The sequence below is a fragment of the Paramacrobiotus metropolitanus genome, unplaced genomic scaffold, assembly GCF_019649055.1.
Source record: "Paramacrobiotus metropolitanus isolate TYO unplaced genomic scaffold, Prichtersi_v1.0 Parri_scaffold0000048, whole genome shotgun sequence".
Taxonomy (NCBI): Eukaryota; Metazoa; Tardigrada; class Eutardigrada; order Parachela; family Macrobiotidae; genus Paramacrobiotus; species Paramacrobiotus metropolitanus.
The window spans coordinates 440,335-463,624 of NW_026570268.1; the positions used below are offsets into that span (position 1 = coordinate 440,335).

The window sequence follows — 23,290 nt, forward strand, 5'->3', positions numbered from 1 at the left end:
AAGTTAATAATTTTAAAATAAAATGATTAGAAGCTGCTTAATTACACGGAGGAGGGGAGTATTGGTAATTTTTAAGCACAAGTTCTAATCTAGGTGAGCACATGGACCTTTATGTGAGCACATTTTGTGCTATGTGAGCACAAGTTTTTAGGCACTGCCGCGCTCACGTGCACGTCCAGCTGGACCTGTACGTGAAAATGTGGTCAGTCTATGCCGTCCTACACGCTCAGAGTCGGCACGTGCCGCTGTTCATCGTCCACAACGGTCGTGAGATCCCGGAGAACCCTTGTGAGGCCTTCCTGGCCCTGCACCGCCATCCCCGCAGCGGCCAGTTGGAGTGCCACATGCTGGCGGATGTGATGGCGGTCTGCGAGCAGTTGGTGCTCCGCCGTGCCGGAAGCCCTCCGCGGATCAGCGACGGACATGATACTGGGTAGGGGTGACATGAAGGACCATCCCCGCTACCCAGATCCGAATTGCTTCTCCTGCGTTATAATTTCCCGGATCGCTTGGGACTAATCATTCCCATGCTGCGCTTCCGTTCCACGCACACGGCCGCGGAACAGGCGCGACTGCTGCTGACCACGGCCGACGTGCACTGCCCGCCGGCCAGTCAGCGGGTGCTGCAAAAGGTCACCGCTATCCATGCGCGCTGGGCGCAGACGTTGGCCTATCCGGACCAGTGGAGAACTATTCGCAACTTTCTGAAGGTGTAAGTGACTGGGTTGCGGTAATGGCGTTTACAAACATGGTCAACAGTGTGGGGTGTTTGGGTGGTAGGTTCAACTGCCTGGGCCCGGACGACGATCCCCAGATGTGGGACTCGATGGATCTGCGCCAACTGGACATTCCCTCCTTGACCAAGGTCACCTTTGAGGCCCTGGATGGTTGCTACGAAGACTGAAGCCGACGTCGATGCCGCTATATATATTTTGTTCGACCAGACTTGAAGTCCCCTTGGGGTTGTCTGCTCTTGTGCCGTAATAATAATAATAATAATCTCCTACGTGATAACACCGCACGAGCTGTTCTAGTTTCACTGTTGCTCTTACTTCTTTCGCGTTCCAGTGTTTAGTGGCGTTTCTTTGCAGACGTTTCTGCCGCTTTTTGCTTTCTTTATGGTAGAGCTTACAACGTAAGCTGGCTTTCGACGTGAAAATCAACCGGTTTAGTAGCAAAATAATGGAACATGTTCAGGCCAGTTAAAATGTAACAAAATTCCCGGAAGCATTCAAAATGCGGAGAAGTACGTATATTTACTATATTATTACAAGTACGTTGTACCTGGCGCACTTGTAGCAAGTGGGACCATGGGAGCGCTACGCGAAACAAAAAACAAGGGCAGGTCTCCTACAGCTAAAGGACCGTTACGAGACTCTGTCATTATTAGGAATTTCTGACGCTAATTAATTAAGTAGTTGATTTGTACGATTACGGTACTGCAAGCACTAGAAAAGTGTTTTTGCTTCTTGCGGCCACTGCATGACAAAAGCATAGCGAAATGGTTACAAGTATACGTATAATATATTCACCTCTTTCCATCCCCATTTCCCGTAGAAATGTGGGCAAATAATAATCGGAAATCAAACGAGACTGGGACTACCAGCCACTGGTAAATTAAGTACCGCCTTAACATAATTATTCTGTTTTGCCTTTAAATAATCCTCGAGCTAGGGAAACGCTTTAATTTTGCTGCAGTAAACAAATACAAAGGTTTTGGCGCCAAGGTCACCATCCAAATTTATTGCTGAAGGTTATTCTGCACAGCAGACATTTCGTTTCCACTTGGCGATGTGAAGTTGTGAACACAAAATCGGAGCCCAGCTGTCGATGTTGTTGACGTTATCGGCGCGGAAACACAAAACAACGTAGTAAAGTGCGACGCTCTTCCTTTGCCTGCTTCTCCAGTCTTGTAAACCGTTCTGCAGCTTTTCGCTTAGTTGACGCTTTTTCCCTTGCCTGCTTATCCAGTCTTATACACCACAATGCAGCTTTTCGTATGGTTAACGCTTTTTTTTTGACTACTTCTCCAGTCTTGTAAACCGTTCTGCAGCTTTTCGCTTAGTTGACGCTTTTTCCCTTGCCTGCTTACCCAGGCTTATACACCGTTTTGCAGATTTTGTACAGTCTACGCTTTTCCAGTGCCTGCTTCTCCAGTCTTGTAAACCGTTCTGCAGCTTTTCGCTTAGTTGACGCTTTTTCCCTTGCCTGCTTATCCAGTCTTATACACCACAATGCAGCTTTTCGTATGGTTAACGCTTTTTTTTTGACTACTTCTCCAGTCTTGTAAACCGTTCTGCAGCTTTTCGCTTAGTTGACGCTTTTTCCCTTGCCTGCTTATCCAGGCTTATACACCGTTTTGCAGATTTTGTACAGTCTACGCTTTTCCAGTGCCTGCTTCTCCAGTCTTGTAAACCGTTCTGCAGCTTCTCGCTTAGTTGACGCTTTTTCCCTTGCCTGCTTATCCAGGCTTATACACCGTTTTGCAGATTTTGTACAGTCTACGCTTTTCCAGTGCCTGCTTCTCCAGTCTTGTAAACCGTTCTGCAGCTTTTCGCTTAGTTGACGCTTTTTCCCTTGCCTGCTTATCCAGGCTTATACACCGTTTTGCAGATTTTGTACAGTCTACGCTTTTCCAGTGCCTGCTTCTCCAGTCTTGTAAACCGTTCTGCAGCTTTTCGCTTAGTTGACGCTTTTTCCCTTGCCTGCTTATCCAGGCTTATACACCGTTTTGCAGATTTTGTACAGTCTACGCTTTTCCAGTGCCTGCTTCTCCACTCTTGTAAACCGTTCTGCAGCTTTTCGCTTAGTTGACGCTTTTTCCCTTGCCTGCTTATCCAGGCTTATACACCGTTTTGCAGATTTTGTACAGTCTACGCTTTTCCAGTGCCTGCTTCTCCAGTCTTGTAAACCGTTTGCAGCTTTTCGTACAGTGGACCCTTTTCCTTTGCCTTCTATCAAGTTTTTTAAAAGCCGTTCTGCAGCTGTTCCTAAACCGATGTCCTTGATAATGTCCAAGATGTCAACGACTATCTAGTTTTTGGGTGGATCGGGATGGTTTGTTTGCAGAGCATGTGTGTCGGCCGGTGTACCAGCAAAACTGGAGCCGCGCGGGACATCTCACACGACGGAACGCCGCCCAGATGGCTGCACGATATTCGCCTGGAAACGCGGAATGTGTCCACCATGGGATGTAGCAGGCGTATACATACAGTGGCTGCATGGCATGTTAAAGCAACTTCCGCCACAGCGGGAGCTGCCGCTGCCTAGGCCGAGGAAAAGAAAGTCAGACTGTATTCCTATCTGAACGCCGTTATATCTTTGTTCCGATCGCTTGTGAAACGCTTGGCCTTTGGGTAGCGTCGGCGATCGCCATCGTCAAGGAGCTGGATAAAAGACTGCAACAACAAACCGGCGAAGTTCGAATAAGTCTCTTCGACAGCGTTTGTCGAAATCAAATTCAACGGGGGAACACGGCGTCAGTAGTGGGCGCTATGGATGAAGTTTACAGGCTTAGAGAGATTTGTTTATTATAGTTTAAGCGGTTTTATTGCATGCAAAGTGTAATAAGTAGTTACGAGTCAAAAATATTGTTGATGTTCCATCCAAAGCCTGCCAAGCTGTCCGCTACCAAAACAACACCCATGCCAGTACTTGTAGTGCCATGCAGAAATCGCACCCTCCCGTACCGTGAGTTGTATGCTAAACGGATAAAACTCACTGTCAGATGTGCATGTGACCTTTCACATAGCAACCGTGTTTTACCGTATGTTTTGGTTCGCTGATCAGATTAGTCAGCGACCGAGCGATTACTAATAAATATTCCTATTTATTACCACGCCGTGACAAACTGGCGTGAAGGCCACACGACCTCACGCGGTCAGATTCCCTACACACACCACAATGTCGACCACGGCGTCGACGACGCCCGCTTCGCCATCAGCCCCCACGACGTCCGGCGAGAAGACTGGATCAGGGCTGATCAAGTTTGAACCCGCGAAGATGACGTGGCGGTGGTGGCAATTTCAATACAGGAATTACGTGAAGCTACGGAAAATCAATGACCTGGAAGACCAGAAGTGTTTGCTGCTTGATTCACTCGGGATCGATGCGGGGGAAATGCTTTTCTCCATGTGTTTGCCTACTGATCCCGATAATTTCACAATTGCGCAGCTGGTGGACAAGCTCGAGCATGCCTACGTGAAGAAAACGAAAGCCGCCACCGAGTGAGGGAACTACTTCAAGCTGCAGCAAGAGTCCGGCGAGCGCTTGCTGGATTTTTCGAATCGCCTGCGTCGAAAGGCATTTCCCCGCGGTTTCCCAGCCGACGTACTTGAGAAGAATATGTCGGCGACCTTTCTGAACGGAATCGCAAGCGACGCTACACGCCAACACCTGCAATCCCAGACCTACACCACTCTGGAGAAGGCTCTGGAGATCTGCGAGGAGTACAAACTCCGGAAGAGCAACAGGAAAGGCAGTACGGCGCCTGATGTGGCTCGCGTGGACAACGCACGCCGTGGCGGTGGCGCGCGAGGCAGAAACCGCGGCGGCGACCGTGGCGGACAGCAGCGGCGCGGCGCAGGCCCGGACAGGCAGCCCGCATCTGATGGTGGTAGCGGAAGCGTATGCGACGGATGCGGCTCCAACCAGCATGTCCGAGCGGAGTGCTGGGCAAAAGAGCTGGCCTGCAAAAATTGCGGGAGAAAAAGCCATATCGCAAAGGTGTGTAGAAGCGCGAAGCAACCGCAGCGCGGACGGGGTGGACGCGCGACCTTTCTCGTGGAGGAGGAGCTGGATGTGCTCTCGGTCGAAGCAGCAGCCGGGCGATCCATCCACGTGCCGATCAAGCTGAACGGCGTCCCGGTGTCACCAGTTCTGGATACTGGATCCAGTGTCACTATAGTGACTGTTGACACATGGCGGCAATTGGGTCACCTAAGCTGTCGCCCTACACGAGCCTCTTGCGAAGCTTCACAGGCCATGCCATGAAGGTAATGGGCACCGTGACAGTGGATGTCACGCACGGCCGGAACAAGAAAGCGCTACCAGTAATCGTTGTGGCCAGCGGTGGCAACGTTCTTGGGAGGGACTGGATCCGGGCTCTCGACCTCAGTCGGCTGAGCCTGCGAGACCTCCAGTCGGCGTCCGTATCGACCGTCTCCGGAATCACGGTGGAGGAGCTGCTGGCGAAGCACAGCACCGTGTTCCGCGAAGAGTTGGGCCATTGCCGGCACTACAAAGCCCATCTGCACCTGAAGCCCGGAGCCACGCCGGTGTTCCGAAAGGTGCGGCCAGTCCCGTTTGCGTTCCGGGAAGCCCTCGAGCGCGACCTGGACCGCCTCGTGGAGAAAGGGATTCTGACTACGGTCGAGCGGGCGGACTGGGCAGCTCCGGTGGTAACCGCGCAGAAGCGGGCGGGGGACATCCGCACCTGTGCCGACCTCAGCACGGGCCTGAATGACGCCCTAGATGTCCAGCAATATCCGCTGCCGACACCGGAGGAGCTTTTCGCCAAGCTCAATGGCGGTCGGAAATTCGCCACCCTTGACCTGGCGGAGGCATACGCCCAGGTCGAGCTAGACGACGACAGTAAGAAACTGCTGGTGATCAATACCCACAAGGGGTTGTTCCGATACAACCGCCTTCCCTTTGGCGTAGCGTGCGGCCCCAGCATCTTTCAACGGATAATGGAAAGCGTCCTCCAAGGCCGCGAGGGTGTTGCCATCTATCTGGATGACATCATCATCACCGGGGCGACCGAAGAGGAGCACTTGAGGAACCTGGAGAAGGTCCTTCAGCGTCTAGAGGAGCACGGGTTCACGCTCAAACGGAGCAAGTGCCACTTTCTGCAGGACTCCGTGGAGTACCTTGGGTTCGTGGTGGACCACCAAGGTCGCCACATCTCCCAGGACCGAGTGAAGGCTCTCCGAGAAATGGCCCGTCCTACCAATATCAGTGAGCTCCGCGCGTTTCTGGGTTTGGTCAACCACTACGGGAAGTTCGTCCGCGGCCTTTCCGGGAAGTGTGCCCCGTTCCACGCCCTCCTGAAGACCGGAGTTCCCTGGTTTTGGTCCAAGGACTGCGAGTCCCAGTTCCTGTCCCTGAAGGACCAAATTGTCCGCGCAACCTTCCTGGTTCACCATGACCCGCGGATGCCATTGGTCCTGGCAGCGGACGCGTCCCAGTATGGCGTAGGTGCCGTGATTTGCCACCGTTTCCCGGACGGAACGGAACGCCCGATTGCCCATGCGTCCAAGACCCTGACAGCGGCCGAAAAGAACTACGGACAGATAGAAAAGGAAGCCCTGGCACTCGTCTTCGGCTGCCGGAAGTTCCATCAGTACATCGCCGGACGCGATTTCACCCTGTGTACTGATCATAAGCCGCTTCTCAGCGTCTTCGGCACCAAGAAGGGAGTTCCAGTGGTGACAGCACACCGCCTACAGCGATGGGCGCTCATGCTGATGGGGTACTCTTTCAGCATCGAGTACCGCAGGACGGAGGACTTCGGCCAGGCGGACGGCCTCAGCCGCCTCCCGCTGCATTCGACAGAGCTGGACGGACTGTACGGACTGGGAATGGACAGTGTGGTGAACGCTATTCACCTGGATAATGTGTCCCGTTTCCCCGTTGCAGTGGAAGCGATCGCGGTGGAGACCACCAGCGACCCGGAACTGTCCAAGGTGTACGAGTACGTTATGACTGGCTGGCCTGCCTCAGTCGAAGAACACCTGCGTCCGTATAAACGACTCGAACACGAGCTGATTGTGATAAACGACTGCATCTGCTGGGGCTCCCGGACAGTCATACCAGCGAAACACCGACAGGAGATCCTCGACTACCTGCATGCCGCCCACATGGGCGCGGGGAAGATGAAGGGTGAGGCCCGGGGATACTGTTGGTGGCCACACATGGATGCTGACATTGAACGCATCTCCAAAGAGTGTCGCATCTGTTCCGAGCGAGCAAAGGAAACCGCCAAGGTTCCACTGTCGCAATGGGCAGTCCCCGATGCGCCATGGAAACGACTCCACATAGACTTCGCCGGCCCATTCCATGGGACAATGCTACTGCTCATCGTGGATGCCATGTGGAAGTGGCCGGAGGTCGTGCAGATGAAGCACGCCACTTCCGACGGTGTTCTGGAAGCGCTACGGAACCTGTTCAGCCGTTACGGTGCGTGTACCGAAATGGTGACGGACAACGGCACCCAGTTCACGTCGCAGGAGTTTGCCGACTTCTGCGCGGAACACGGCATCCGACACCTGCGAACACCACCCGGCCATCCGCAATCGAACGGCCAGGCTGAGCGTTACGTTCAAACGTTTAGGGACGGAATTACGAAACTCATGGCGGACCGGAAGTCGCTATCGGCCGCGCTCCGCGAGTTCCTTTTCCGATACCGGAGCGCCCCCCTTGCTACGACAGGGAAATCTCCCGCAGAACTTTTCCTTGGCCGGAAACTGCGTTCTCAGCTGGACTTGCTGGTACCTGTCAAGCTGCCCACGACGGAAGCCAACCGGCGACGCTACCAGCAGAACTTTGACAAGCGAACGAAGGCGAAGCATTTCCAAGTCGGCGACTACGTGATGGTGCGCGATTAGCGTCCGATTCGGACGGTCGACTGGCAAAGAGGACAGCTGGTCAAGCGCGAAGGTTCACGCATTTGGGTGGAATTAATTAATGGCACGATGTTACGCAGGCATGAGAACCAAATGCGTCCGCGACATTGGCTGCATCCGGACGAGCGCGCGATACCGGAAGCACCTAACGTACCGAAACTGCACGGTACACCGACTGCACCGACCGTACCTTTTGTACCCGAAGCACCGAGCGCACCGCCCGTCACTTTAGCTCATGCGCCTGCAGCTGTTGACGACCAACCTGAGAAGTTGGAACAGGAGCCGACGAAGGAGTTTCAGACAGCAGTGCCAGAAACTGTCTCTGCGAAACCCGCAAAGCCGCAGACGAGCTCAGCAGTTCCGTCTATGGCAAAATAGAAAACCGACGAAGACGCGCGTCGCCAAAAGTGACACCACTACTCAGCAGCAGCCACAACCGGGAATCCGAAAAAGCGGACGAGAAATTAGAAAACCGGATCTACTACTCATGGATCCTAAATTCGGGAAATAATTTTTCTTTAATATTTTCTGGATGTTTTTGGCTGAGTGGGTTTTCCCCACTGGGGGAGGTGTCAGATGTGCATGTGACCTGTACAAAATCTGCAAAACGGTGTATAAGCTGTATAAGCAGGCAAGGGAAAAAGCGTCAACTAAGCGAAAAGCTGCAGAACGGTTTACAAGACTGGAGAAGCAGGCACTGGAAAAGCGTAGACTGTACAAAATCTGCAAAACGGTGTATAAGCTGGATAAGCAGGCAAGGGAAAAAGCGTCAACTAAGCGAAAAGCTGCAGAACGGTTTACAAGACTGGAGAAGTAGTCAAAGAAAAAGCGTTAACCATACGAAAAGCTGCATTGTGGTGTATAAGACTGGATAAGCAGGCAAGGGAAAAAGCGTCAACTAAGCGAAAAGCTGCAGAACGGTTTACAAGACTGGAGAAACAGGCACTGGAAAAGCGTAGACTGTACAAAATCTGCAAAACGGTGTATAAGACTGGATAAGCAGGCAAGAGAAAAAGCGACAACTAAGCGAAAAGCTGCAGAACGGTTTACAAGACTGGAGAAGTAGTCAAAGAAAAAGCGTTAACCATACGAAAAGCTGCATTGTGGTGTATAAGACTGGATAAGCAGGCAAGGGAAAAAGCGTCAACTAAGCGAAAAGCTGCAGAACGGTTTACAAGACTGGAGAAGTAGTCAAAGAAAAAGCGTTAACCATACGAAAAGCTGCATTGTGGTGTATAAGACTGGATAAGCAGGCAAGGGAAAAAGCGTCAACTAAGCGAAAAGCTGCAGAACGGTTTACAAGACTGGAAAAGCAGGCACTGGAAAAGCGTAGACTGTACAAAATCTGCAAAACGGTGTATAAGACTGGATAAGCAGGCAAGGGAAAAAGCGACAACTAAGCGAAAAGCTGCAGAACGGTTTACAAGACTGGAGAAGCAGGCACTGGAAAAGCGTAGACTGTACAAAATCTGCAAAACGGTGTATAAGACTGGATAAGCAGGCAAGGGAAAAAGCGACAACTAAGCGAAAAGCTGCAGAACGGTTTACAAGACTGGAGAAGCAGGCACTGGAAAAGCGTAGACTGTACAAAATCTGCAAAACGGTGTATAAGACTGGATAAGCAGGCAAGGGAAAAAGCGACAACTAAGCGAAAAGCTGCAGAACGGTTTACAAGACTGGAGAAGCAGGCACTGGAAAAGCGTAGACTGTACAAAATCTGCAAAACGGTGTATAAGACTGGATAAGCAGGCAAGGGAAAAAGCGACAACTAAGCGAAAAGCTGCAGAACGGTTTACAAGACTGGAGAAGTAGTCAAAGAAAAAGCGTTAACCATACGAAAAGCTGCATGGTGGTGTATAAGACTGGATAAGCAGGCAGAGAGAAAGCGTAAGCTGTACAAAAGCTGCAAATCGGTGTATAAGGCTGGAGAAGCAGGCAAAGGAAAGCGTAACCACCACACTATCTGGCGCAGAGAAACTTACTGTGGTACTGCGCCATATTATTGCAGGCGCACGCATTATATGCACACTTTTACTTCTAACACAAGTTCTCACATAAATTATTTCATAAAATTAAACTGTCATTCAGCATTACCCTCTAAATTATTTTACATAATGAGATGCATGTTCATACATTCAAAGCGTTCGGATACAATCAGTATCATATTACCAGAGTACCGCAAACCTGCAACACTTGCTGCATTGAACCACTGCTCTACAATCTCGAACTAGGTAAATAAACTGCAACAACAAACCTGCGAAGTACGCTCGCATGAGTTTCTTCGACAGCGCCTGTCGATTGAAGTTCAACGGGGGCAGGCGGCGTCGGTACTGGGCACCATGGATGGACTGGATAGGCATACAGAGATTTTTTGTTATCGTTTAAGCGGCTCTGTTTTAATGTATGCACTAAGCACAGTGTAACCGTTGTGATCAAAATAATTGGAACGAAAACCGATTCAATAATTCATAACTTTTCAATGCCGCAAGCCAAACTTTATCTGGCAGAAAATTTAAACGCACAATACAATCATCTTTAAAATCATTTCTTTGGCCATGTCCGCGCAAAGTGCAAACGCCGTCGAAGACGCTGAAAACGACTTGAGAAAAGGAAAACATCCATTAGGAGAGTCCGACACTGTTACTCGGATCCACTGCGTGGGATGAGAAGAAAGCGCAAGGAAAAACGCGACAGGTTCGGCAGGTGCAGGTTCCGCAGTACACCACTTCTTCCCGTGGTAATGCGACGAGGGACGCGGATCAGTGGTCTGCGTCGTACACAACACCTAACGAACACAAAATGCTCCGTACTGAAAATGGAGTACTTGGACTTTTTGCGCATTTCGGCCATATTCACAATATGGATTGCCTACCGGACACCAAAGACCTGGTGTTCTCTGCGTTGCTCCAAAATTTAATGACACATTTTTTTAAAAAATTGATTACATGATAATCAGTGCTGTTGTACAAGCTTGTTTCTTTAACGTTTAAATTCAAATCATTTTACGTAGTATTACGCGAATGCATATTTTGTAATGTTGATGGCCGTCTGCCCAATAAATAAGTACAGCTTGTACATGAGATTAGTAAAAAAATTGTCCAGTATCCAAATGTGGAATAACACAGAGAATACCATGTCCCACAGTCACACGAATTCGAAAGTGTGAAAGTGTGAAAGTGTCCGAAGGCGAAAAGCGTCGAAGCATACGGTAGTTCCCCAGTGAATTCCTGATAATCCCGTTGTGGGGACATCCAAGTGGATATTACACAGCGGCACTTACTTTGCAGGCTGCCGTTCGACTCTACTCGTGGCTCTCGTCTGCCGTACCGACAAACGCCAACCATGCCGATAGTGCTTGCATCTCGTCGTCGCTGGGCGTCGGCAGCAGCGCCTCGAGAGCATTCCACACGGTGCTGGCGACATCCCCGTTTAACGGCAGACGCATCTTGGCCACGTCGACATCCAGCGCTAGTGGTGTGTTCCGGCAGCTCCAGTAGCGTCAGGTCGTGCAGGGACTTCACCGAGCAGCGGACCAGATAGATGGTCTGACACGGCAGACCGCGGCACACAACTAAGTACAACTACTTGTTACGTGGCCAACAACTAGAAACCTCGTCATACCTGTGCTATGTCTTGGGCTTGCCGCGGCGGACACCCGTCATCACCGTTCAGCGCCACAATAAAATGCCCCTGCCCGTCCACGACATCGACACCGACCACCTGGCCTTGAGAGGCGCGCTGGTGCTTAGCCTGCGACTCTCGGAGCACCGGCGCCAGCTGTGCTGCTGACACCTGACGATATTCGGCCGGCAACGGCAGACTGCGCTTGACGAAGCGTCCCGACGCCACCGGAAGCAGCTGCGTCATCGGGGACCCTTCGTTCTTTCGCTTCCCCCGTCCACCATGCTTCCGGCACCGGGAAGTGGAGACGCTGCCGGGGGACCATGTCCGTCCAGATGGTACCCGCGTCATCCCGCCCCTGGACAACGAACACCGCGGCGTACCATTGCATAACCGTTAGGTCCACTCCCCGCGTCAGATTGATAACGTCCCCAGGCCACCAGCGCCGCGCACCGCCCGGATATCCACGGCGCGGTATTTCTACTGGGATTGTCTCCCGTGAATGCAGTCCCTCCAGGTCATCATAACACCACTCTGTTAATTTTTCGGGCTGGGATAGAAAGAGGCACGTTCACCGCTGTTAGCCGACATGGTGCAGTGCATCTACGAGTTAACTGAATGTAACTAAGTAAAAAAATTAACTAATAGTCTTTCAGCAAGATTTAATTACGTTATTTACGTACTAGTGCCGTTTAATTATTTTAGTTAAAATAATCACACTTTTTGGCACTAGATGGTATGTATCGACGCGTATGAGCGCATTATACTGTTTTTAATGACATGCATGCCTAAATATTTCACTAAGAAAAGGGAATTCGGCATAAAAAAAAACAGTTTCAACGGCAGCCTCCCAAAAAGAAGACTAGTAGAACACAATGTCAAACCAGACAAACCCAGCGCAAAATGAGAAAACTGCGGCCGACCCACGTTGTAGTTCCAGGAGCCGGCGACGGGGAGCATGACGAAGCCGAGGAAGCGGTCGGACAGCAGCATCTGCACCTTCTCGCCACAAATCACAGGTATGGCAAAGGACACGGCGTTCAGGCGTCGGCGCTGGGCGGTCCACCGGGAGTCATCGCGGGCTGCAGCGCAGCAGCATCCGGCACAGCGTCACCAGGAGCAATCGCCACACGGCCCACACCCGACTGCTCGGCCAACTCGGCGTCCTGACGGATGGGCACAGCGATCGGACGGGGGACGACGCGGGGCTTCTGGTTGGCACGCGCAGCCTGGCCAGCCGCCTCCCGGGCGTCGACGGCGCCAGCATCTCCCGCGGCGCGATGCGCCTCGACTGCCTCCCGCAGCCAGTCCAGGAATCCGCACACCGTCGGCCAGGACGACGGGATATTGGGAGCCTTGAACGTGTTCGGCGTTAACTTGCGGAGGTATGGATAGCCCATCTCGCGGGCCCGCTGGGCCATGGTGGCTGGCAGCAGCTTCTCGGCCGGATCCGAGTGGGCAGAGAGAATGCCATCCAAATGAGAAAAAATCTGGCGCAGCATGGCAAGATCCATGTGCAGCAGATGCTGCAACTGTAGGCGATCTCCCTTGGGATGCTCCCAATCGAAATTGTGCGCTTCCAAAACCTACGGCGAGCAAATAATTAGGCTACGACAGTAGAACATTTTCCAATAGCCTGATAAGATATCGCCGTTAATGAAGCTGGCTACTGTAGTGCGATAATGATAATGATACTAAGCGGCTAGATACGCTGTACTCGTACATTCAGCAGTTTCCCCATCGCTTCGCGCCGCCAGCGCTTATCCGTCAGCGGACGGGGATCCTCCACTGCACGCGCCGCAGCGGCCAGCGGGGGTGCGGCATCGGACGGCGGGAAGACGGTCAGTCCCCGATCCCACCTGCGCAACAACACAACTGCAACGACGCGCCTTCAGCCAGTCACACGCGCTACATTCTGCAGCGTCAATACTCCACTGGATGTTGATTGCACCTCCCCACAGCACGTATACGCAGCTCTCACACAGATGGACACGTTGGCAGCACCATGGCTGTACTACCTGCTTCACGCCTCAACTGGCCAACGTACCTCTGCGCGAGCGGGGTGGACAGCGGGATCTCGGCTCCCTGAAACATCATGAAGCGGGGAAGATCGGGAGAGCTGACCGAGGCATTTCGCGGTTGTGCTGCGCGGATTACCACCGTCCGCGGGCCCGACGGGACGGATTGAGAGCGACGCAGTGCCCGGGGCACCTGCTTCACGTATGTGCCCATTTCTCATCCACCAGTCGCACGAATGACGGCCAAGCGAGAAAGGGTATCTCCGGAAGGAAGACACTTTTCAAAGCGGAAGGAATTAAAAAGTCTGCACACAGCAGTCAGTCTGCAAACTGCAGTGAGTGCTGCACACTGCAAACGAGCCTGTGCGGTAACTGCCTTCTCGCGCAGGTTGCGCATGGCGCACTGCTTCTTCCCGATCCTAACAATGACAACAGGGCTTGCGCCGTATTGTCGCAGGCAATTAAGCTGCCTGTGTCGCCGTCGTTTCCCTGTATGGACGACCTGTTGCTTTGTAATTGCTCGGCGTTCTGGGTGCTATTACGAGTAATTGATTAATAATAAGCGACCACGGCATACAAATATCTCCAGTATGGCTGCGCAGCCGTTGACCGATTTCCGTGACAGTTGCACGTTTGGACTGACCGATGGTCCCCACGGGCCCATTGCTTCGAATGCTGAGGGTGCGGAATGTATGGACCATTAAGGCACAAGGACAGTCTACACTTCTTACACGCTTCCGCCTGTGTCGCGGCCGATCCTGCAGTAGTCAGTACAGTAGTCGATGTGGACCTGCTGTGGGAAGCAGCGAAAGTATCGGCACAAGTGACATCCCACCGCCCACGCCTTGGCATTCCTCTTCGCCAAGCAATTGTAGTACAGCTGCCTGGATGACGTGCACTCGTGTCTGGACAGTCTGCTTGCCTAATAATGCGCGGAATAACGATTAAGTATCTTTAGACGCAGCCAAGCAGCGACACGCTGGTCATCGGCGCCGCCCTCTTGACCGTGTCTCAGCGAATCGGCAACGGGGCTGCTTATACTGCACCCGCCAACCTCAGCGTGCTACTCCAACTTTGGTACATAGTTACAGCGAATAACATTATACGATCAGTAGAGTCCCGACGCCCCACCAGTCCGGTGGCCAGCGAGGTCCAGCGGCGGGATAGCTGACGGTGCCGGTGAGGAATTGCCTTCTTCTGCGCCGGAGAAGCAGCGCCAACCGGGTGGACTTCTTCAGCGTTCGGCGTTATGAAAGGCAACACGCGCACCCCGAGGAGACGCCGATGTTGTTTCAGTCAGGTCACAGGTGTCAACGTTCACCAGAAATCAGAATAAGTTCAGCAAGTGGAAAAAAATGTTCAACTAAATCAGACACGCTACGTTGGTGTTGGAAATAACGCACATCCCGCGGCTGGTGGCCCGGATCAGTGAGCCGGCCACCCGGCACCATGCACGCAAACACGGCGATATACGACATACGTGCCGACTGGCCAGGCCCGCCGTCGATCGGCGACCGCGTCATCCAGCACAAGTACCGGCGATTCCGGGCCTGCGCCGCGCGACTGGCATGCGCCAAGCGGCCTTCCACGTGCTGTGTAGGGTCGCAGCGCATGTGCTGATCGTGGTCCAGCGTCTGCTTGTTGTATTGCCGGCAGTGGCGCCAGCAGCGCAGCGGACAGGGCTTGATTCCCCGGGGGCGGAGTCGGCTGATGGTCAGCCGCCCACGGACACCGCTCGCATGCCGCACAGCGTGTGCGTCCTTCAATCCGTCCGCTGGCCAGCTGGCCAGCAGCGTGGGCTTGGTTGGATGCCGATGAACGCGCAAAGGTCACCGTGTAGCGTGCCGAATAGCGATGCCGATGAACGCGCAAAGGTCACCGTGTAGCGTGCCGAACAGCGATCCCTCCACCGCATTAAGCAGTGGTCAGCGTATGCCACTGACCACTGCTTAATTATACCTACACTGTATATTTGTGTCCACAGCATCGTCATCCAGGGAAGCGAACTGCCAGTCATGATTACCGCCCCGCGCATTCTTGCGTTTCACGCAGATCGAGCTGAGGCCGCCGCCGTCGATCACACGGTAGGTACCGGCTCGATTCTGTGCATGCGTAGAACATGCGTCCGCATTGTTGTCTCAGCGCGCTCGCCTCTTCCTTGTTTTCCACCGCGTTTTCTCATGTTGCGGAAGGCTGACGGTGTTTCGGCGGTGTTGTGGGCCGAATTATATGCTGTTCCTGCTGTTTCTTAGCGTTTACTGTGTATAATTCTGTTGTTATTCTCATTTCTCTCAGCGTGGGCGTAATTCATTTCTGTCACTGGAATAAAGTACTGTACGTGAATAAAATACACCGTTGGATTCGTTGGCTATCATAGACCCGATAAACGTCTTATATACCATAATGAACATAATGAGCTAAGATTAATGAACATGACAGGATGTCAAAAAAGACGTAGATTAATGAAAATTAAGTTAGAAAAGAGAATTCATGACTTAGATAGAAAGCGTGAATTAACGACAACAGAGAAACCAATCTGATCACTGAGAAACGCCAGTGAAGTTTGAACTAGTGTACTTGCCAATGTCGGCACTCGGCACAACAAGAAATGCAGCGTTCTTGGCGGCCCAAGCAAAGGTCACCATCCACATTACTTGCTTATACGGGTTTTAATTTTACACTGCAAAGTTGTCCTTCTTATTTGGTGATGTGCGAAAGCATGCAGAATCTTTTAGGGATATTTACTAATTATACGCATTTGCGGGGGCATTCTGACGCGCGGTCAGAACGGCAAAGTGGCCACGGCCAGCGGCGTAACGAGCAAAAAGGTTTGGGGTGGGCCACAAGTACTGGCTTTGGGGTAGGCCGTTCCCATAGACTCTATGCTATAACTTTTCGTTTGGGGTGGGCCATAGCCCCCAAAATATTAGGCTCGTTACGCCACTGGCCACGGCACACAAGAGGTGGAGAACATGGCATTTACTAATGATACTTCTATATATCTGCTGACGCGTGCATCTGCGCCAGTCTGTCGGGAAAACGGCGAACGGTGATAGACAGCTGTGCGGCAAATATTGACTTATCTTCCCGCGTCTGTACTCGTATTGAAGTAATCTCTTTCCCAGCAAATGCACGAGAATAGCGTTGGCCAAAACAGTTGCATGTATCGGCAAACAAGGTTTAAGGTAAGGAATGGCGCGCGATAACCGGCCGCGCAGCTTTTATGCGTTCGTAAATCGGTTTAAGTGCACTGCACATAGCACATATGTACATGTACGCGCATAAAATTCCCCGTGTGACCTTTGCCCGCCCGCTGCGCATCGAATAGTTATAGCGCTACACTCTGCTCCGTACTGCATGCGTGTTATTTGATCGCTTGATTCACCAGTGTCTGTCCAGTTAAAGATTACGCGAAAAACGGCCAGTTCTAATACCGGAATTAATCAGCGCGAATTTTATTTGGCACATTCGGCGAGTATGTATTTATTGCATCGGGGAATGCACGAGTACCAATGCACTGCAGGCTGAGGTTATGGGCGCGCTCAATCCTTTTGCACTCATTTTTTTTAAAACTGAATACGATACAGTAAATGTTACTTTGGTAGATTTATGGTTACAAAAGAAAACATAAACGAAATTTTGCTTTTCTGCCGTTATCTTCTATCAGCTGACGCGTCCAAGTTTTTTTGGTATGTGATCGTGTCGGGATAAAATGGTATAATAAATAATTAACAGGAATCTTTGCCTGCCAATAGAAAAATGGCAGAAAGAACATAGCAAAAGTATGCGTGATATATGACCGGCGTATTTGCAAATAGGCCGATATGTATTCCATAAACATTCAACGCGGGCCGGTCTGACCAGTAATGAACAACAATAACAAACGTCCTGCGTGTTAAAGCCGTGTTTAGCCGGGCGCGACTAACCGGATTGTGAGTACAACACTGAAAAATTTTCTGCATAAGGAGCACTACATACACATCTGTACAGATCTGCATTCCCATCAAAGTCGCGTATCTAACAAAATTTATTCAGAAGAGTGCATCGCACTCGAATTCGAATTTGTTTCCATTTTTTCTTCAAATTAAATGCATACAAATAATTATGTGAGAGATAAAGCGCATAAAGCCGCAGGCTCCGCCCCCTTCTGGGTTTTTGCCCAGCATCGCCAACCAAACAGCACGCGTCGTTGCCGACTTGTCAGCGCAATGCTCTGGTGCTGTCAGCCACAGCATTTCTCGAATTGTATGTCAGGAAATTCTTTCGCGAATAAACAGAACCCAGCTGATTGCTGAATTAGACAAATTAGATACATATTTTTACGGCGGCCGCAGTGACGGTCTGTGTTCTTAAATTTCCACGAGGTGACCTTTAGCCGTTATCATTTGCCCGATACCGCCATTTGCCAGGATTATATCCATTGGTTATTCCCCCGGTAACGAGAAGAAACGCCTGTTCGCTGCTCTACAAGCCGACGACAGTAAGTTTCTGGCATTTAGTTTATACCATATAATGTGCTTTTCTTACCTAAGCATTATCGTCCATTGGATAGAAATGACTGGTGCTTCAGACATCTTTACTGTAAATACTTGTTGTGGTGCATAGTTTGCACTCGTACCACGATACTTATTAAAGGTTTCTAATAATCTTGTTGTGCAGTTAAGTAATCTGCATCGACTTATAATTGTTTATGAGTTATTGTTGATCGTTGTGCTGCGTTGCTATGATGGTGTCGCACCGTCGACATACCGTATTACTTAACTTTATTGAGTTTTAGAGGACAAATTTTTTTTATAACACTTTAATCACGAATGTTGGGTAATGTAATACAAGAGTATCAATTAACATTTAACAGAAGAGATTTTAACATCATTTCCGTTCAGCCAAATGAAAGGCGAGGTACACATCTTCCTTCTCTACCGTATCGCTAAATGTACCGAGAACAGAAACTGCATTTCCTCTCTGAATCTCAATACCAATTCGTTGGCGTAAAAACCCTCCTGAGCGGGGGTTGCCTGTGCTGTCGATAATCTTTCTCGACAGCTCTTTAAAGAATTTCTTCGTCAGTGGTCCGAATGTACCCGTTGTTTCGAACGCCAGCGGTTGAACTATGTAACGGTCTGTTAGTCCGCTGTATTTTCCTAACTTCCGGTTTTCTCGTATTTCCGCTGCACTCCCCGGCACCCTGGATGTCTGCGCGATGTAGGTTTGGGCGACAATTAGTCAAATAGATAGGTTGATGTCATAAGCTCACAGTTCTTGTTAAGAGATCTTTTGAAACATCCAAACACAATAATATTATGGCAGAGTTGCTCATCAACAGTGGACTTTGGCCCCGTCGCGCGGCTCAGCAGTCGAGTCGACACACAGAAACTTTACGCATCCGTTGTTGCGATTATGGCCACGCACGAGACGTTTGACGTTCAATGAAGACACTGATATCAGTGGGATTATAATACTGGTCGTAGGCGCGTGTTTCCAGAGCAGTTGGGCGCGTTGTGAAACAGGAATGCCAGTTCGAGCAAGAAAATAGTATACATATGTAACGGAATGCCAACATAAAAGCGTGCAGAGCAGTGTAGCTTTGAATAATTAGAGAATACTGAGTATTAGGTCCTGAGCTCCATCTGGTGGGTTTCCCGCGCAACGGTACCTTTGTGCAGTTTGGCCTGTTTGATCAGTTAAACTGCCGATATACCGATAAATACTGCAGAAGTACTACTAACATATCAATTGTGATTGTGAATTTCTTGGCATTTCTTGACGGTCTCGCTGGTAATTATTTTTCCCCAACAAATATTCACAGTGGATTTTTCCAGGTTGGCGATGTATTTACGGTACATAACGGATAACTCACTAGTTCATTTCAAAGACTATTTAATTATCGTCTGTTTCCTATATAGTTGTTTTACTGTTCTTATATTTTTCTTGTTATTATTTTGGAAACACTTCGATATGCTGTTGCTTTTATTCAGTCCAACGGCGTGTAACTTTCTGGTTGAACGGAGTATGTTATTTTCTTGGTAAAGGGACGCAACAAATGTGTGAGGAGGAGTGGCCTCCCCGTACGCCCGCACTGGTGCGGGTGCTAAGTTGTTTTGCTGTATTCTGGTGTTGAATTTCTTCATCTGCCAGATCTTCAATCTGGTAGATTCTTCAGTTGCTAGCCATCGTCGTCTGAGTAACTTGCTGCTCTTTTGGCCCCGCAGCATTCTGCTGCGGGAGCTTCTGTAGTGTCATGTGAATGGGATAAAGTGTGCAGTTGATTGTCGGGTGTCTTGCGTTTCCGCATAACTCGTAGTAAACAACACTGCTCACTCTGCAGGATAGATTCCGTTTCTGTCTCTGTCCGTGGATTCTTCCTAGATCCACCATCATAAATGGATACTCCCGGGATCGGAACGGCCGACCGCTCGGAGACCGATGTGGTCCGCCCCGATCGTGGCTCCATCCCCTCCGGTGGATTTCCGGCGGCCAACACCATGAACTTGCTGTCGCAGGTGACGACGGTCGCCCATCAGGAGGTCAGCGTCCCGCCCAGCTCCCTGTACATCCCGGCGGCCGAAGCCGACATGCAGGACGTTTACGCCGTGACCGACGCCCCGTCTAGACACTTCAGCAGCAGCAGCGCCACCTCCGCCGGTCCCGACTACGGGGCGGCCACGCCGTCCTATTGGGTCCGGTCTCTGACGACAGTGCAGAGCGCCGACACCCGCCACGCCCTCCCGCAGCGGACCGGGGCCGTGATACCGTTGGACCAGCAGCCTTATTGGTATCCGGCCGATCGTTACGCCGGTTCGGCATACTACCCGACGATCCCGCACAGCGCCGGGGCGCCCACCACCATTCGAAACCAGCCAGTCGGATACGTCGGTAAAAACGTTTTTCTTTTCGATGATAAGTAAACAAAGAAAATATAATCAAAGTTAATTCGAAATGAATTGATGCTATAAATGTTAATTTGTGAATTAATGCCAACTATTATACGTAGTTGCAATAAGTTTCGTATTATTATTAAATTTCGTTTACGTATGCGGCTCTGCGGGCATACTCGTATAGTTTATATACAAGAATACGAGATCAAAAAATGTTTTATTCGACACCAGTCAGCTCACAGATCAGATGGGCTAGCACAGGTTTACACTAAGAGAACGAAAAAAACGACGTACTTAAAATGATCAAAATTTATAATTAGTATAAGACATAATCAGTATACGTATCAGTATGTAGCGAATACCTATAATTATGTGATTATACGCATAAGCTTATATGGTACGTATATCTGTATAATTAAAATAACGAATCATATCTGTATCTATATAATATGTATATCTATATTTATACGTGTAAATACGTATTTTATATGTTATTACTATAGATGTACGTCGTTTTGACCTTTACGTAGGGTAATTTTCCTGATTTATTGCGGGATATGCTTGGTGATCTTTGTGATATGAACGTCTGTATATAGAGTGTGGCGTGGCAGAGGTGGAAGCGGGCACGAAGGGCCGGAAGTGCGCCAACTGCGGCTCGCCAATACAGGAAAACCCGGTACGTATGTTACCGCCGCCGCCATTTTTTCCTTGATCAGGGACTCAGGATTGATACCTGATATTGCAGCACAGCGATCTGCTGTCGGGTCGTGATCGGATCGGGCCCTCTCTCTGCAACGCCTGCCTCCATCGCAAGATCACCACCGTCAACCGGCCGCTGGGCCGGCGTAATAAACGGCTGGTAAAGAAAGTGTGCAGATATGTTGCGCGCTGACCGATTAAGCCTTTTTCAGTGTCACCCTTTAATTTGCAGCAACATACCTCTCGCGGTGCGCACTTGATTTGCTCCAACTGCGCCACGGACACCACAACGCTCTGGCGACGAGATGAATATGGCCAGCCACTGTGCAACGCCTGCGGTCTCTACTTGAAACTCCACCGCGTACGTACATTTATTACGGTGTCTATTTATCTGGTACGGTAGTGGCTCTAAATTTTATTAAGTAATCCATCAGTTAGTAATTAGTATTGTAATTGTAATTACTAATTATTGTAATTAGTTATTCATGCAGTTATTAGTAGTAGTAATAGGCAATTGCTTCGTAATTCATCAGGCGGCGCGTCCGAGTCAGATGCGCAAGAACCGCATCCTGATCCGCAAAGGCAGCGAGGATACCTCCGGATCCGCCGGCACTGACAGCCACCGCGCCGAGAAACTCGCCGTGGATATGACTGCTCGCTTGACGCTGACCGATACGCAGTGGAGTAGACGCTACCCATAAAACGCAATCGCCGCCCTCGGCTCGCCAGTGCCGGTTTATTTAGTTAGTGGCTAATTCAGTTATTACCATAATTATTACCACGTAATTATTTTAATCGTGCCGGTCTGGTGTTGACTGCTGCCCAGATATGCTCTACATACTCTTACATTGTACAATAACTATGCTCGCATACTGGCTGTACCGTGATTTAATTACTGCTGTCGGTTTTTTTACAAGACGACAGCGCTGCTATCTTTTTGTGTTAAATTATGTATGTACTTACCTGCCGTGAACTGAATGTTCTGACTGGTATGAAACTGAATACTCGGTTTCCGCTCGCTGCTTGCACATAGTACCTTCGTTTGTACGATTTCTGGCATCCACGCAGCTTCGTGTTATTTTCCTCATAAATGTAAACAATAAACTTAACAGTGCTAAAGAATACCGAAGCAATCAACGCCTGTGGTCGGACATGTTGACTATCAGGAAGCTGGAAGCCTTAAAGGAGGATGCCGACGTTATCGCCTCTGCTCGCTTGTTGGCCGCCTCTACTAAGAATGCCAGTGCCTGGTTGTTTGCTTTGCCGGTTGCTAGCCTTGGCACACTGTTGGACGACGCTGCGGCACGAATCGCTTGCTTTACGGTTGGGAGTTCAGATCTGTAAGCAACACAAATGCCGATGCGGGGAAATGGCTGATGCTCTAGGTTTGCATGGTTTGTCATGTTCGAAAAGTCAAGGGAGATTCAGGCGACACGCAAGTCTGAATAGCCTTATTCAACGCAGCCTGGAATCAGCAAAAGTGCCTTCTATTCTGGAGCCACCTGGATTGGGCAGGTTAGATGGGAAGCGGCCGGACGGTTTATCTCTTTTCCCTTGGAAGAACGGCCTCCCATTGATTTGGGATGTTACAGTGTGCGACACTTTCGCTATATCGTACATTGCCGGCTCATCGGAGGAAGCGGGATCGGCAGCAGAAGACGCGGAAGAGCGAAAGAGGAACAACTACAGGGAACTGACTGATCGTTCCTTTCTCCAACCAGTTTCCTTGGAGACTACGGGAACCTGTAGCGCCAGTACCCGTCAGTTCATCAGTGAAGTCGGCCGACGCATAAAAGATCAAACAGGAGAAGCGCGCGCTACCGAGTTTTTGTGGCAGCGTATAAGCGTCGAAATTCAGCGCGGAAATGCCGCATCTGTTCTGGGTACTGTTGGTTGTTCAAAAGAGCTGGAAGAGTTGTTTCATTTGTTTTAGCTATTCAATATTTGAGTTTTAAGTGTAAAACGGCATTTTGCTTGTACAATGTTGAAATCAATAAAGGAAATGGCTATTGTCACCCCCCTGCACCCCCTTTTGACTATTATCACCCCCTCGCACCCCCTTTTGACTATTGTCACCCCCTTTATTTAAATAAAATAAACACCCCCTTTGACTATTGTCACTCCTTACAACCCGCCCTTTTGGCTATTGCCACCACCTTTCAGTTTATTCTTATATTTTTTCCACCAGTGATTCTTTTCCAACTCTGTTCCTGTCACCACCGGCAGTTCTGAAAAAGACGCCAAGCGAAGGTTTTTGACACTTAATACATCACTAAGATGCGGCCTCCTTTTTTTAACATTAAACTTAACAGCTTCAGGGTTTTACTTTTCTATGATGAGCTCCGCAGCGAATGCGATCGCAAAAAGTCCACAATTATGGCCATCCCTTTGATGCTGTACGCACGGAAAGAAAATTTCGGTGTTCTCGCTTCCGGCTGATCTCAACACTTTC

At 50.2% G+C, this 23,290-nt stretch overlaps 3 protein-coding genes across 6 annotated transcripts; 2 read left to right on the top strand and 1 right to left on the bottom strand.

Annotated features, from left to right (window-relative positions):
- The first annotated feature begins 4,344 nt into the window (after positions 1-4,344).
- Positions 4,345-7,607, top strand: LOC129591767 (uncharacterized protein K02A2.6-like). Its single transcript, XM_055487568.1, has 2 exons — positions 4,345-4,896; positions 4,944-7,607. The coding sequence occupies exons 1-2, from the start codon at positions 4,345-4,347 to the stop codon at positions 7,605-7,607; spliced, it is 3,216 nt and encodes a 1,071-aa protein (XP_055343543.1).
- A 2,601-nt stretch (positions 7,608-10,208) lies between these two features.
- LOC129591834 (uncharacterized) lies at positions 10,209-13,562 on the bottom strand. 2 transcript variants are annotated; one of them, XR_008690890.1, is made up of 5 exons: positions 13,294-13,562; positions 12,970-13,105; positions 12,174-12,832; positions 10,906-11,849; positions 10,209-10,410 (listed from the first exon to the last, which is right to left on the bottom strand). XR_008690890.1 is itself a non-coding variant. In XM_055487660.1 (3 exons), exons 1-3 carry the CDS (start codon positions 13,476-13,478, stop codon positions 12,287-12,289), a joined length of 867 nt encoding a protein of 288 aa, XP_055343635.1. In that variant the 5' UTR covers positions 13,479-13,562; the 3' UTR covers positions 12,050-12,286. The 2 variants fall into 2 exon arrangements, 1 of the variants encoding a protein (XP_055343635.1); XM_055487660.1 differs by lacking the exons at positions 10,209-10,410; positions 10,906-11,849 and having other exon boundaries at positions 12,050-12,832.
- Positions 13,563-17,389: 3,827 nt separating this feature from the next.
- On the top strand, positions 17,390-22,214 carry LOC129591809 (transcription factor GATA-5-like). Of its 3 annotated transcripts, none has more exons than XM_055487630.1 (6): positions 17,390-17,744; positions 19,631-20,137; positions 20,736-20,815; positions 20,885-20,998; positions 21,071-21,199; positions 21,372-22,214. In XM_055487630.1, exons 2-6 carry the CDS (start codon positions 19,645-19,647, stop codon positions 21,537-21,539), a joined length of 984 nt encoding a protein of 327 aa, XP_055343605.1. In that variant the 5' UTR covers positions 17,390-17,744; positions 19,631-19,644; the 3' UTR covers positions 21,540-22,214. The 3 variants fall into 3 exon arrangements, with proteins under 3 accessions (XP_055343605.1, XP_055343603.1, XP_055343604.1); XM_055487628.1 differs by having other exon boundaries at positions 17,391-17,744; positions 19,590-20,137; XM_055487629.1 differs by lacking the exon at positions 17,390-17,744 and adding an exon at positions 18,708-19,083 and having other exon boundaries at positions 19,590-20,137.
- Positions 22,215-23,290: the final 1,076 nt, after the last annotated feature.